Source organism: Populus euphratica, unplaced genomic scaffold (assembly GCF_000495115.2).
Source record: "Populus euphratica unplaced genomic scaffold, PopEup_1.0 scaffold243.1, whole genome shotgun sequence".
Lineage (NCBI taxonomy): Eukaryota > Viridiplantae > Streptophyta > Magnoliopsida > Malpighiales > Salicaceae > Populus > Populus euphratica.
The window spans coordinates 44881-60723 of record NW_011500122.1 but is presented as its reverse complement, the minus strand read 5'-3'; the positions used below and the strand labels follow the sequence as shown (position 1 = coordinate 60723).

The window sequence follows — 15843 nt, the reverse complement described above, 5'->3', positions numbered from 1 at the left end:
TGGGCAATATATAATAGTAATGGTGAAGATTATAACATAAGAATATGCCAATAATATTTTTTATATAGGTACATTCTATAATAACTATTATTACACTACTTTGTTCCACATGCTTAGAAACATAATAAATCATATTTCACTACCATGATTCCTCTATCATGATCCCTTTAACATAACAATGTTCTGTTATTGAAATTGTATTTTACTTTAATTATAATTTTAAAAATATTTGATTAATCAACATACATTATAATTTTTCTTGAATTCTACTATAAACCTAATATTTTAAACTATAATCATAAAAAATTATTACAATATTAAACATACAATTAATGTATGAATACAACACGTCTGATATATGTAAGCCTCTACCGGGGTCCAAGCATGGTGATAGTCACTTCATTTATAGAATGCGATCCTTCACTAGTTGATGGATCTCCACTATTGTAACTCTTCTTCAGAATAAACGCAGGTTGCTTAGGAGATGGAAGAGTTGTGTCATTACTCAACATGAAAACAACATTAGACATTGATGGTCGGTCCATTGCAGATTCTTGCACACATAAAAGACCAATTTGGATGCACCTTATGACTTGATCTTCAGGACATGAGTCGCCCATTAATGTATCCACAACTTCCAGGGCCTTGCCTTCTCTCCATAGATCCCAAACCTAGAGAAATTCCACATCAATATGCTATGTTGGAGTTGAAATCAACATATATATATATATATATATATATATTTGTGTGTGATCTTACTACTTACATGTCCAATCAAGTTCGAAGAGTTACTTTCATCATAAAAATGGCTGTTTTTTCTCCCAGTGATGACCTCTAATAGCAAAACCCCGAAACTATATACATCAGATTTTACTGAAAATAGGCCTTGCATTGCATATTCTGGACCGGGATCTAAGTGGCTTAAAGGCACTATGAAAGTAAAGTCACTAAAAAAGTAGGTATGGCATGTTTGAAATTCTTCCATAGCCACCAGGTAATCTTTTCACCAACGACTGAGTTAAATGAACCAATCAAGTCTCCAAATCTTTATTAAAAATAATTTTATTTTATTTTCTAATACAGTACGAAACTTTTATAAGTTCTGAATTTTATTAATTTAATTAGATAAAATAATTAAAATCTGATATTATATCAAAAAAACTATTTTATATAAAAAACTTAAATTATTAAATAAAATTTAAAAAATAATCTTATATTACACTTCAATATAACTCATTAAATAAGGATAAACTTACTACGTTCCAACAACACGGTTTGTGTTGGCTTCAATTTGGTCTACTCCAAATATTCTAGCCATGCCGAAATCTGAAATTTTTGGGTTCATTGAGGCATCTAGTAGAACATTGCTTGCCTTAAGATCTCTGTGGATGATTCGTAATCTGGAGTCCTGATGAAGATACAAAATTCCTCGAGCAATCCCACAAATAATGTTGTAGCGAGTAGACCAATCTAGCTGTGACCTTCTTGGTTCATCTGCACCCAAAAAAGCATAAATCTCATCAAATCAATGCAGACTTGTATTCATTTTTCAACTTTTATAGAATGAGAAAAACTGAAAAATCCACAATATGGTGACATACTGAAAATAAAAGAGTCCAAACTTTTATTTGGCAAGTATTCATAGATCAACATCTTCTCTCTTCCTTGGATGCAACAACCTAATATCCTTACAAGATTCCTGTGCTGAAGTTTTGCAATGAGCTCGACTTCAGTTCTGAACTCATTAATCCCTTGTCCAGAATACTTTGCTAGTCTTTTGACCGCAATTTCCTTTCCATCATGAAGCAGACCCTGAAAATCGCAATCCAAATTCATCACTCTCATAGTTCAACATGTAAACTTAAGTGATGCTATGTGTCTAAGGGACTTCAGGGCAGGCTAGGCTACCTTATACACTGAGCCAAAACCACCCTCTCCAAGCTTGTTGGCACCTGAGAAATTATTTGTTGCCGCAGCTATGACACTAAGATCAAAAAGTGGTAAATCTGAACTACTTGTACCTTTCTCAAATTCCTTAATTGGTAAGTCTCTCCAGCAATTTGACGTTGAAGTTAATGATAGCGGAAATTCGTTTCTTCTTGTCCTGTCCCTGGCTGTCATCAACATGCAAACTTATTTCTAGCTGGTAAAACTTATAACTCAAGGTATATTTTTTTGAGCTCAAGACTATCAGAAATATTGAAACTCTAGCTCAGCATCACATCGCATTTTTACTGACCCAACACCCTGAGTTTAATAATGTTACGAAAAATATATTGCTCAGGAGCAACATTTGAAGGGAATTTGCTTACCTTCTCTCCTTTTCTTTACAAGCCAACACACAAGGAAGATGATCAGAAACAATGTCACACCAACAGACACTATCAGGATTGCTTGTTTTCCTTTATTGGCAAGAGGTCCTGACTTTTCATATTTAGCTGAAATTGAAAATATAAGAAATGTTTAGTGATAAGAGTTGAAAATTAAATCTTTCAAGTTGTTAATTAGGAATTATTCAGTACTGTAAATTTATATTTAATTGCTCTCTATTCTAATTTTTGTTTTTAATAATTGAATACCATATAAATGAAACAAAGAGTAAACTACAACTATTGAATAATTTTCATCACCGAATTTGCTTGCCCAAAAAACTTTATTAACTATGATTTGTTGTTTCTATCTCCTTTGTAGGATCATACGAGCTTGAGACTCAATTAAACTAAATTTAATTTTTAAGTTTGTCTGGTAGATGAGACTGGACGATACTATACAAGAAAATAATGTTTTATAATATAAAGCAAGGAAAATATATGACTAAATTATAAAATACGCCATCGACATACCAATTGGTCAAAGAGAGAAGTATTGTAAAAAAAATAATAGTATAAAGGGAGAAGAGGAATGGTGTCAAGGAAGGAAAGGGTGTGGAACTCTAATGAAAAAAACAAATACAATTGAACTATTTTTGTTTTAAGAAAAACATTGCTCAAACAATATAATTTTTTGAATGTGCCCTTTTTGTTAGGATTTTTTGAGAAATCGAGGAAAAACGTAGGAAAACATGTTTACCCCCGAACTCTAATGATAATTTTTAAGGGGGGTAAATATAGAAAGAGAGGAACTGAGAAATTCTAAGAGCTTTTCCGTCGAATCTTCTTTAAAAAATCCTATTAGAAAGGATAAATTCAAAAAAACATATTGTTAAAGGTTAAAATCTATAATTTTTTTTAATTTAGGGGTATTGATTTTTTCCTTCAAGTGTTGAAGTGCATTTTACGATTCAGTCAACACTAATTATGGGTGCCCGTGCTATGCTGTAGGTCTGTATTAGTTTTTCAATAAAATATTTTGGTGCTATAGACATGTTTTGATCTTGATAAACGAAATAAGTTGATTTTATTTAAATTATATTGATAAAAAAAATGATAGCAAACAAGAAAATATAGATATAAAAAGACCAATGAATGAGGATAAAAGAAAAAAAACAATACACTATCAACTTAGATGGAATATTGAAATTAAAAAGGAAAACAAATTTATTAAAAAATTATAAGAATAACTATTAAATTAAAATTACATACATGATCAAAAACTTGAACATGTTGAGTTTTTTAACAATATTTTCCACATAAAAAATTATAAATGTAACTTATGCATATATTTAATTAAATAAGCCACTAACCATTGTGTAAATAAATTAAAAATACTAATCAATAATAAATAAAACATAATTGAAAAAACTAAGATATCAATGGATACAATGATATTTAATATTGCCACGTGATTCATTTATCTAATTATATTCAATAAATTTGTTTATTAAAATAAATTTGTAAGAGAGATTGACACACATATAAAATTTATTTAACAAAATAAAAATAAAATAAAAACAATATGAAAAGTTACATATATTAAAATATTATAAAAAAATATTTAATTTATATAAAATATATAAAAAATTATAGATGAATGATAATAATTTTTGAAAAAACAAAACACACCTAATATAATTAAAAAAATAATCACTATTCAAGAAAGACTAAAAAATCCAAAAAAAAAATCATAGAGAAGGGTTATTAATTAAAATTTAAAAATTATTTAAAAAAACACATATAAAATTAAAAATAAAGGAATGAGGCTAGGCGCTACTTGGCTTGGCATGTCAAGCCTAATATCTGATCCAATTTTTAAAAAAACTCACATGCGAGCCTTTAATTTTTTTTATTTAATCTTTTGCCTCTTTTTTTTTGGAAAAAATAATTTGAAATAAATAGATAATGCATCGTTTAGAAATCCTAGAATCTCATCGTTGGTGTGGTAATAATACATGGTTATTTATTTTTTGATTCAAAACATGAGAATCAAATAGAAACCAAAAATTTTATAGAGTTTAGATATGTGGTTAGGTGTTTTTAAAGTAAAAAAAATATCTAATAATAATTGATGCCATCATATAGAACCATTTCATTTAAAAATTGATTGTTTTGATAGTCTAAATCATTTTTAATATCAATTTTTTCTATCTAAACCAAAATCTAGCAACCTCTTTCTTTCTATTCCAAAAAAAAAAAAAACTAAAAAAAAAGGGAAATAAAATTGGGCACCAAAATCAGGATAGTGTATTTTAACTTAAAAATGTAATTTTCAACTAATTTTCATTTAAAAAACATAATAAATATCTCTATGATATCAATAAACCAACTAATAAACTAGATTTGATTTTTAAGTTTATCTCAATAAACGAGAATGGACGATACTGTATTTAAACTAGTGTTTTATAATATAAAGCAAGACAAATATATGGCTAAATTATAAAATACACTATCGATATACTAATCGGCAAAGAGAGAAGTATTGTAATAACAATAGTGGTATAAAGAGAGAAGAGGAAAGGTGTCGAGGAAGGAAAGGTTGTGGAAATCAGAAAAAATATATCGCTAAATTATAAATTACGCCCTAACTCTAGTGAAAAAAACAAATTCAATTGAACTATTTTTTTTTAATAAAAGACCTTTTTCTCTCTAAACAATATAATTTTTTGAATGTACCCTTTCTGTTAGGATTTTGTTGAGAAATTGAAAAACTTAGGAAAACATGCTTACTAGTAGAGAAAGAGAGGAACTGAGAAATTCATCTTCTTAAAAAATCCTATTAGAAAGGATTTAGTCATTAATTCATCCTTTTTTATTTAAAAACAAAATAAACAAATATTATTTGAAAATTTCTAAAACCTAGTTATTGGTGTGGTCAGAAAAAAAAGATTATTTGTTTTTCAAACCTGAGTTTCCAACCAACAAACAAGTAGTTGAAAAATAAGGTTGGTGTTTTTTTTAAAAAAAACTTATATTTTTCAATTAATTTTCACTTTAAATTTTAAATTATATTTTTCAATTAATTTTCACTTTAAAAAACATAATAAACATCCTTATAATATCAATAAACCAACTAATCCACTCAAAATGCTGAAAAGTTTGTCAAAAATACCATATCAAATCAAAAGAAAAAATTATTTGCACCCCAATCTACTTCTTTAAGTAAAATAAAGGAAAAAATAAGCTTAAATAAAAATTTTATAATTTAATAAAACTCATTGATATCAATAATCATTTTTTTAGTAGTTGAAATATGGCCAACGAACAACTATATTTTTTTTTTGTTTTTTAGCAACTTTCTTTTTTATTTTTCAAAATCAGAAACTTAAAAATAATAAAAATAAAGTTTTTGACTAAAATGAAATCATAAGAAAATAAAGGGACTTTTTTTAAAAAAAAACAAAGTATGGGGACCTAAACTTTTTGACTAAAATGAAATCATAAGAAAATAAAGGGACTTTAAAAAAAAAAAACAAAGTATGGGGACCTAAACACACTTGAGAGCATTTGAAAACACGGGCCAACTCGTGTTTTTTAAAAAATTAAATTTTATTTTTTGCTAAAAATTATTCTTTTAATATTTTGGATTGTTTTGATGCGTTAATCTAAAAAATAATTTTTAAAAATAAAAAAAATATCATTTTAATGCATTTTAAAAAATAAAAAATACTTTAAAAAGCAACCATAATCATATTTTTAAATAGGCCATTACTTTTGTGAGTTTTAATCCAAACATGTAATTTTTTTCTTCTTTTATACTTTGGCCTCCTTCCAAATGCGTTTCTCCATAAAAAATTATAAGAAAGTGGCAGTTAATTTGGCCACAAAATGATATAATTGAAGAAAAAAAATTCTCAATGGATTACTGTGAAAAAGGTTTTAGTATATCTTTTATTTTTTAATATATTCTTAGAAGGAAAGTAAAATAATGTTAGTCATTTCTATGAGCGGCAATATAGGCATGTGTGTGTCACAAAACTACTCAATTAATTATACTATTAAATAATAATATGATCACTTAAACAAAACAATCAATTCCGAGTTTATTGAGTTGATGCAATTTAACTGAATAATCAATGGATTTCGTGTCAACACATTTATTGACCTCCCCTTGTCAAACATTCTATTCATAAAATTACGTGCTGATTAATAATAATAATAAAAACATTGCTCAGGAATCTATCTTTCATATAATTGGAGAAACATTTGAAATCTATGCCATCAATGCTAGTTTACTTGTGCACTTAAGCTTAATGGAATCATATAGAGACCTGATCTTAATCATTTTTACAATTAGTCAATCACTTCTAATAAATTATAAGAAAACTGATTACCTGTGATTTATCAGGTCTATAAGATTTCTTCAAGAATAAAAACTTGTGCGTGGCATAGCAAGTGAACAAAGGCAAAGTAAACAAGTTAGTAGTAGAATTGGACATGTACCTAGTTCAGCTCTATCCACGCGGATGTAAATCTCTTGCCCCACATCTGAAAACGTTCTTGTATCCACCAGATCACCATACCATCTCAAGCATCCAAGTCCTCTCTCGTCAGCACTAGCATAAGCTGTACAAGAACAATTCCTCAAGCACTCTTGCTCACATTCTTTCAATCTCGAACTCGTGTTCGCTCTCGCCATTGATGTATCTGGCACCTTCACTCGAGCCACCTTGACGAAACCTTCTCCGCTGCGACATGTGGACACGTTAGGTTTCCTGACACAACCTCCTGACCCGTCTCTTAGGTACCATTCTTGGGGTGACTTGGGTTCGAATCCGGGTAGACATTTGCATATGAAATCATTTGCTTGATATGGGTCACAGTTACTGTTTGGACCACATTGGCCATAGGTGTCACATGGTTCTTTTGGGGCGGACCAAATTCCGATCCATTGTTGATCACGATCGTTCCACGACAGCCGCTGCACTATTCCTGATTCGTTCACCACCATTCTAGAAATGATGGAGGGATTACTCATAGTATAGAATATAGATACCTCATCAACGCTGTTAACGAAAGTAACATTGAAGATGTAGGTAGGGGTCATTTCGGGTACTCCGCTCCATCTTAGTCCAGTCCATGGCCCGCCACGCCACCATCGGGTTTGACCCTTGTATAGGAACAACTGGGGAAACCCACTTGGATCAATACCATAGAGAATGGTTCCGGTTCCCGGGTCATCTTTGGACTTCCAAGATGACAGAGACCGGTTCAAACCGATTTTCAGGTCCAGCCCAAGCTTCATACCAGCAAGCAGAGTATCTGTACCATGATCAAAACTCTGCCACAAGACCCCTTTGCTATCCCGTTGAACCAAGACCAAGTTTCCTGAATCCAGGAGCTGAGCCGTGCAATTTGTCATTGATATTGAGGCTGGAACATTTGTAGACCAAACAGGAACACTACTTCGGTTATTTTCATAAATTACAAGGTTACCTTGTTTGTTGATAGCTAGGACTCCGGAGGTACTATTGATAGGATTATCTCTATTTGCCACCCATACAACAGTTCGTTCTGAAACCTTACGGTACCAAATTCCCACATAACGACGAGTAGAATCGATGCCTGAGCCAAAGAACCCGAGTTCATAGCTTTGTCCGCTAGAGACCAGAACATCTCCATCTTTGATTGAATGGTTTGGAGCTATGATGTCAATAGATAAGCAAGAAGGAAAAACAAGGAAGAGAAACAATGTACTCAAAAACCTTCCTATAGGATTCATAATTTGTTTCTATGATTGTGTGTTCGCGAGGTGAGTAGATGACTTGGTAGTGCAGTTGGGGTTTTAATGAGTGGGGCCAAAAAGCCACCTACTAGAGCTTGATAGAATTTTTCTTGACCGATTATTGGGGATGCTCTGTGGAGCCAGCCATGTATTAAATGACCACTTGACAGGCCACAAGTGTTTAGTTTCCGGTGAGATTTTTTTTTGGTCCCACGTTTGCACAACTCTTGTGAGCTCATTGCGGATTAAAAGAAATATCATGTCAAGTTTTAGTTCGTTAAATCACGAGTGAGATAAGAAAATGTTATTGATTCCTGAAAAAAAATTCGATGCAAGACAATCCTGAAACATAGAGCACCCTAGTTCGCTTCTATACATTCCAAAATAGTTTTCAATTCCCTGCTATAACCGTTTCAAATATGTATGACACAATGACATGCGAAAACAACAAGTACGTGGTGAATGTTTTGAGTAACTCGAAACGTTTAAATTTTTGGAGGAGTTTTAAAATTCTTGTTAAATAAATATAAAATTGTTTAGATTTTATACGAAAATGATTTGAAGATAAAATATTTTTTTTGATTTTGAATAATTTTTTTAATATTAATCCTTACCAATAAAAAATCTCCTAAATCCTTTTATTATATTTTTTAGTATTAACTTTTTTTTTTAATTAAGATGTTTATGTACTCCACTTCACTCACAAAATGAAAAAGGCAAAACTTTTTTTTATATGAAAACCTAAAAATCATATAAATAACAAAATATAAATTTATCTTTTAAATAATATCACATATTATTTTATGTTAGTTTTAGAAATTTATTCAATTAAGTCTTTACTTGATTTTTTATAGGTTTAGAATTGTAATCCCTATATCAATGACATTCTAGTCCTCAATCTTTAAAATTTATTTACAATTAAGTTACATTTGATTAACCATCCCATTTTAATTTTTAACCAATTCTTTTTAAGTGTGTGGCCTATTTAGTTCTCTAATAAGTTAGCCTAAATATAAATAATATTTCTAAATAAAATAAGATTAAATAAATTAAATAATTTAATTTATTTTCAATTTAAAATTGATTGACTTATATTTAAAGATCAAGTATAATGTCTAACAAACCTATTATGATTCATCAAATATTAAAAAAATCATAACTGGTTTGACATAACCTTTTAGTGATTAGTTTCTCAATGTAATTATTATTTATGTACCATGAATGTTTTGATTTAAACATTATAACATGAAGTATTCTGCTGTAATAAATTATGTTAGTTTTTAACATTATAGGTATTAATTATTTGAGTAAGATTTTAAAACTATTTTCAAAACTCATTCCACCTTTGCCAAGGATTTCACAATCAATACTATTTAAGAATATAAAAAATATTTTTTTCTAATTCATCTTTCTTAATATTTTCTTGTTTGTTACGTGTGATCAGAATCAAAACATAACACTCTCTATATAAGATAAATTAATGATCTCAAGTCTAAAAAAACATTTACATAGCTATTATGTGAGTCTTTTCATAAACATAAATGATCTGTTCATATAAAATTCTCTTACAAGTCAGTTCAGTGTACATGTCATTTGACAAGCATTTGTATATTAGTTTGAGGTATCCTTCATATCTCAGTTTATGATAGCAACTGCTTCCTTTCATAGAGGAAGGAACATAATATATATTGATTTTAACAACTCTAATTAATATCTAATTTTAATAGAATATTGACTAGAAACATTTAGAAATAAGATTTTGATGCAATAAATTTTTTATAATTATAACAACTTTATAATTTTCTATGCAGTAACATTTTGTACCTACTATCTAATCTTGTTTTCTCATCTTGTCCCTCCATGGCAAATGAATGTTTTTGGTCTTCATGCAGGTTCTTGACAAGAATATATTATGATAGACAAGATTATTGACCTAATATTGCAAATAGATCTTGTCTAAACCTTTTATAGCTACTTTGTAAATATATTATTTTTAAAAATTAAATTTATCACTAATATATATGATAACAATCATGTTGTTTTCTTTTATATTTATACTTTATAGGAATTTGAGCAAAACAAAGAATATTTTAGATCCCATTAACTTTGATAACACTGAATTATTGAATAAGTAGATTTATGAAGAACAATTTTCTTTATGAAGATGACTTAAATTGAAAGATTATTAAGGCATCTTTATCTATGTTGACTTTAAATGATGAAGAGATATGTTTTAATAGCGAGGAATGTTTACTTGATCTTACTTGGATCAATTTTCTATGCAAGAAAAAGTTTCAAGCCTGATGAAAATTTTTGGCTGGTCTAGTGAGTCAATATTAAAACCTTCATATTCAACTTTTTTTTAGTTCATATTTCAAATTAAATTATGTGAGAGTTGCCTCGATATAACCTAGTTGATTGACTTTACATATGCAAAAGCAACCTAAACAACCTATAAAAACATGGTTTGACTTTAAAATAAATTTCAAGATGATATTTTTTGAGACATTGATATATTGAATCGAGTCAGATTTTGTGATTTAACCCATTACTTGAGTCATGTACTTCACTTTCACTTGATTTAATAACTTTGTTTTTTAAGTTATTTTTTAACTCCACAGGATTATCCCTGTTGGCAATCCACACATTGAACTGAAACTTTAGCATACCAAATTCCAGACTGAAGAATCCCAAAGTGAAATTTCCTCCACTGGAGACTAAAACATTAACATCTGTAATAGACTCATTAAAACTTATGGTGTCTGTGGACAGAAAATTTGGAGAAGAAGGCATTCAAGCAATGAAATGAGAAATATTTTACAGGGATTCATGATGATATTGGCTAGTGATTAGGTCCTTCCTAATCTGCAATTAAAGCTACTTAATACATTAAGGTAGCTTATTCTTTTGGGAATTAGTAACCACCTCTAGTAGTGTCGGCATTTTTGTTTTGTATTGTCATTTTCAATTGACTAGGAGGCGCCTTAATTTCTTGGCTCAAAAGTTCAGTATCACAAAAACTAACAAAAATAATCCAATTGGATCTCCCATCTATCGAATATTACCCAATTAACTCATTTATGTCAAAAGCAACGTCATTTAAGGCAAGTATTTTTAAATGAAAGTTAAATGAATAATATCTCAGAGATTGAGATTCAAGGGAGAATGAAGTTTTTATTTATTTATTTATTTAATGTGAGTGTTTGAATCAATTTATATATATCTTGATTAAATTTTATATGTTTTAAAGTTAATAATTATATACATATTCAGTAGCCCTCAAAAATTTTAAACTGATGAATATTAAAAAAAAAAAAAAGACTTGATCAATTGAATTACGGATTGAAAATGGAACTTCTTGATCAATATGTCTCGGTTGGTACGGAAGCCACACAAGAGCCTGAACTGAAACACTCTGATGCATGAGGTTCTGAATACATAGATGTGTATTTGTTGAAACTACATCATGTGAGAAGTCTAGCAGAATATGACAAGTGCATGCATAAAACAGGTCTAGTAATGCCAAATTATTTATATGACTAAAACTAATATAACTTTCGATCTAATTATCATGCTCACCACGTTATTTGCTTTTTAATTTAATTTTTTCAGTGAGATTAAAAATTAAATATTAATTTTCATTAAAGAAATGATCTATCAACTTATAAAAAAATCAGGAACTATAATATATTTTTGCGTTTTTTCTCTTGATTTTCAATTGGAAAAAAAATCATTAGAATATTTTAAATTTTAAATTTTAAACAAATTTCTTTTTAAAAGATAGAGTTTGTATTTTTTAAAAAACTTTAAAATTCTCTATTATAAATACATACCTTACAAAAAAAAAAGAAAAAAAGAAGAGAGAGGAGCCACATCAAAGATTTTAGGGGGCAGATAAAAAAATTCAGTGTATGAAGCAAATAAAAAAGTAAAATAAAACAAAACACACAAAAAATTCCTACTCTTAAAATAAACCATATTTTTATTTTCCCAACATTATGCATAACCTTTCACCGGTGCTAACCCCACCACAATCCAGCCTCCACCATTTCCCTTCTCAGACTCAACCATCTCCACCATAACCAAACTAGTAATATCAAACCACCCACACCAGCTGCTTCTTCATCATCTTTCTTCAAAAACCCAAGAACAACACCACAACATCATACCCCTCATCATCTTTAGAAAGCCAAACCAGAACCCCTTTTTCTCTTAGTTCTTCCCATCGTAGTCTCCCAACGCCTCTCACAAGAACCAGTAGCTCACCCACTGCAACCTCTCTCCATTACACCTTCAACCGACTGTACCAGCATGGAAACCACCAACTCACTCACGATGAAACCACCACCAATAGTGACCTAACACCAAGCCTCCTCACTAGTTATCACAAGAAGACCCACCAGTCAAGACCCATAAAAACACCATAGACCCATTATAGAAAAGAAAATTATACCCAAAGATAGCCTCCCTTCTCTCCACTCCAAAACTATCACCGACCATGTAATATTCCACGTCGAAAAAAGAAGAGTCTAGAACGAGGAGATATTAAGCCAATTGGTTCCTAACATTTGGGATGTGTTTTGGGGACTGTGAGTTACTAAAAATAAAATCATGAGATGTAAAAGCTGAGACGTTGAAGCTTGATTGGGCTAAGCCATAACAAACAATATTCTACAAGGGGATATGATTTGGGCCTTACATCTTCTCCTAAACCACAATGCAAGGCATTTTTCATAACAGATCCACAAGAACCCAAAAATAATAATAAGAAAAGAGAATATAGTAGAGAGATTAGGATCTATTAAAGCGATTAATATTTAATCTTATAGGACGTATTTTGGATCAAGAACAATGGAAACTAGATTAAACTAAGTCATGACAAACAATATTCTAAAAGGGGATGTGGCCGAGCCTTGCACCTTCTCCATCACCGACCATGTAATATTCCATATCGAAAAAAAAAAAGTCTAGAACGAGGAGATATTAAGATAATTGATTCCTAATCTTTGAGTACGTGTTTTGGAGCTTTTTTGGAGCCTGTGAACTACTAGGAATAAAATCATGAGACGTAAAAGCTGAGTTGGACTGAGTTATAGTAGATAATCTTATGTAAAGGGAAGGGGGTTGGGTCTTATATATGGTATTAGAATTGAGAATGACTTGTCTTGAAGGTGAAAGAATTATAACATTTCATATTGAAAAAAAAAAAATTAAAATTAAAACATATTAAAGCAGTTGATACTTAATTTTGTAAGACGTGTTTTGGATCAGAAACAAAATTATAAGGTGTTAAAGTCTGATTAAGCTGAGCTATAACAAATAATGTTCTATAAAAGGACGTGGGTCGAGCCTTATATCTTCTCCTAAACCACAACGCAAGGCACTCTTCACAGTAGATTCACAAGAACCCAAAAATACCAATAAGAAGAGAGAAGAAGAAATTATAGTAAGAGATTAGGGTATATTGTTTTAGATCAAGAATAAAATCGTGAGGCGTGAAAACTAGATTTAACTAAGTCATAACAAATAATATTCTAACAGGGGATGTGGCCGAGCCTTGCACCTTCTCATAAACCACAACGTAAGGCACTCTTCACGGTATATCCACAAGAACCCAACAATAACAATAAGAAGAGAGAAGAAGAAATTACAGTAGAGAGAGAGGTAGATCTAAAATACTACAGATAAATAAAAACTACTGTCTAGTGTTGTTTTCTTTGTCTTGGAGGTAGCGGTGATGCTCGCTACCAGTAAGGAAAGGAAGAGGTTAAAGATTCGCTTAAGTTCCACCAATTTTTGCTCTTCAATCGATGACGACGCGTGAAGCCAAGCGCTGACAGTGACGGTGCTTGGCTGACACTCTTCACTGCTTTTGTATGAAGAGTTGTAAAGAAATGCTTATGAAACTAGTTTGCAATAATGAGTGGACAGCCCCTTAAGCATTTCAATGGAGTTTGTTTTATTGTGGGAGTACTAGTTGCTAATAAATTTAATAAATGGAATTATTATTTAGTTTTCTATCCTAAGTTCAAAATCAATTTCGCAGGTGAGGTAACCTGAAAAAATGCTCTCTGGAAACTAGATTGTCAGGACAACATTTTTTTTTCTTCTATGTAATGCCTGTTAGAGAAAATTTATTACAAGAGACTGGGATTTCAGCGAGCTGCCACCATAGTAACTGTAACTTCATTTACAGAACAAACTGCTCTTCTAGACATTGCTGGAAAATCTTGTCCACTGCGTGTTCGTAAAACAAATGCTGGCTTCTTAGGAGAAGGAAGAGTTATCTCATTGCCTAACATGAACACAACTTCTAACATTGTAGGTCGATCATCTGGAAATTCTTGCACACACAGTAACCCAATCTGAATGCATCTCAGAACTTCATGAGGAGGGCATGACTGTTCCAGCATTGGATCAACCATGTCTAATGCCTTTTCTTCTCTCCATAAGTCCCATACCTGAAACAAGTAAGAAGATAATCGAGAAAAGAATCTAAGAGGAAGACAATCACCTAAGATATTATGAAGAAATTTATCGATCCACTTACATGTCCGATAAGATTTAACCAGGGTTCTTTCTCACCGTAGTCGCTATTTTTCCTGCCACTTATGATCTCCAGTGTTAAGACTCCATAGCTGAAGACATCTGACTTTATCGAATACTGTCCGTGAATTGCGTACTCAGGTGACATGTAGCCACTACAATCATAAAAGATGAAGGTTGTTGGTATTTGATCATGATGGATCACTGGAGAGAGGAAAGAATCAGGTGACTTACTATGTTCCGACCACACGAGTGGTTTTTCCATGGACTTGGTCTTCCATAAACATTCTAGCCATACCGAAATCTGAAATTTTTGGGTTCATTGCAGCATCTAGTAGAATATTGCTGGCTTTGAGATCCCTGTGGATGATTTTTAGTCTTGAATCTTGATGAAGGTATAAAACCCCTCGAGCAATCCCGGAAACAATTTCAAAACGCTTTCTCCAATCCAACAGCACCCTTTTTGTCTCGTCTGCACTTAAACATTAAAGGTTTGCCCAGAAATCATTTGTTTTAATTTGATTAAAGTGAAGCTGCATAATCAGGGGACTCTTCCCTTTGAACACAGACACAAAAATGGATGAAGAGAGCCATACCAAAGATGAAAAAATCCAAGCTTTTGTTTGGTAAGTACTCATATATCAGCATCTTTTCCTCTTCATGAATGCAACAACCAAAAAGCTTGACAAGATTTCTGTGCTGGAGTTTAGATATCAACCTTACTTCATTCATAAACTCCTTCATCCCTTGCCCTGAAGTTTTAGATAATCTCTTAACTGCAATTTCCTGTCCGTTATCTAGTTTGCCCTGAAATTACATTCCATGTTTAACTCACAAGTTAATAGAACTTAAGCTAATCACTTTCTGCCAAAGTTGGTCTGATGCGGGAGAATTCCTAGTAAATCCAATATTTACATCCACTAATAAATTTGAACTAGATGATTTTGAACAAAACCTAAAAGAGCCTGAGCTTAATCCAAAGAAATCAACAAAGCCAAAAATGCTCGCAACTGGGCCAAATTTCAGTTTTCAAACTGCATCAACACAGAAAAATACTGAGCAAGCCATATATCCCTAGAAAGATATACGTTTCTAGTTTCAAACACATCAAACAGTGAAAGATTTGGAGCTTTCTAGCAAGAGTTATGGTTGTTTTACTGACAAGTGTGCAAATTGTCAACAGAACCGTGATCTTTCTCC

The 15843-nt window shown here is 31.0% G+C and overlaps 2 protein-coding genes and 1 long non-coding RNA gene across 4 annotated transcripts in view; 1 reads left to right on the top strand and 2 right to left on the bottom strand.

Moving 5' to 3' along the window:
- Positions 1 to 272: 272 nt before the first annotated feature.
- Positions 273 to 8168, bottom strand: LOC105110136 (G-type lectin S-receptor-like serine/threonine-protein kinase At1g11410). 2 transcript variants are annotated; one of them, XM_011005073.1, is made up of 7 exons: positions 6816 to 8168; positions 2313 to 2438; positions 1909 to 2114; positions 1602 to 1812; positions 1260 to 1494; positions 767 to 920; positions 273 to 671 (listed from the first exon to the last, which is right to left on the bottom strand). In XM_011005073.1, exons 1-7 carry the CDS (start codon positions 8092 to 8094, stop codon positions 369 to 371), a joined length of 2514 nt encoding a protein of 837 aa, XP_011003375.1. In that variant the 5' UTR covers positions 8095 to 8168; the 3' UTR covers positions 273 to 368. The 2 variants fall into 2 exon arrangements, with proteins under 2 accessions (XP_011003375.1, XP_011003374.1); XM_011005072.1 differs by lacking the exons at positions 273 to 671; positions 767 to 920 and having other exon boundaries at positions 1224 to 1494; positions 2313 to 2444.
- A 4621-nt stretch (positions 8169 to 12789) lies between these two features.
- On the top strand, positions 12790 to 14259 carry LOC105110133 (uncharacterized). Its single transcript, XR_839410.1, has 2 exons — positions 12790 to 12821; positions 13684 to 14259. It is a non-coding gene; the product is annotated as an uncharacterized LOC105110133 (long non-coding RNA).
- The window catches only part of LOC105110135 (G-type lectin S-receptor-like serine/threonine-protein kinase RKS1), a 4225-nt gene continuing 2564 nt past the window's right edge, over positions 14183 to 15843 (bottom strand). Inside the window, exons 4-7 of the mRNA XM_011005071.1 lie at positions 15240 to 15450; positions 14878 to 15115; positions 14648 to 14798; positions 14183 to 14558 (exon numbers count right to left, since the gene is read on the bottom strand). Of these exons, the coding sequence (XP_011003373.1) occupies positions 14253 to 14558; positions 14648 to 14798; positions 14878 to 15115; positions 15240 to 15450 (906 nt within the window). The 3' untranslated portion in view covers positions 14183 to 14252. The remainder of the gene's footprint in view (positions 14559 to 14647; positions 14799 to 14877; positions 15116 to 15239; positions 15451 to 15843) is intronic.

What these genes read in the sequence shown, in the direction of transcription:
- LOC105110136 (XM_011005073.1), bottom strand. Translation starts at nt 8,094, where the DNA reads ATGAATCCTATAGGAAGGTTTTTGAGTACATTGTTTCTCTTCCTTGTT. An exon ending in GTTTTGGCTCAGTGTATAAG is followed by an intron (nt 1,813 to 1,908) that starts GTAGCCTAGCCT and finishes TGCGATTTTCAG; the next exon opens with GGTCTGCTTCATGATGGAAA. An exon ending in ACAAACCGTGTTGTTGGAAC is followed by an intron (nt 921 to 1,259) that starts GTAGTAAGTTTA and finishes AGTGCCTTTAAG; the next exon opens with CCACTTAGATCCCGGTCCAG.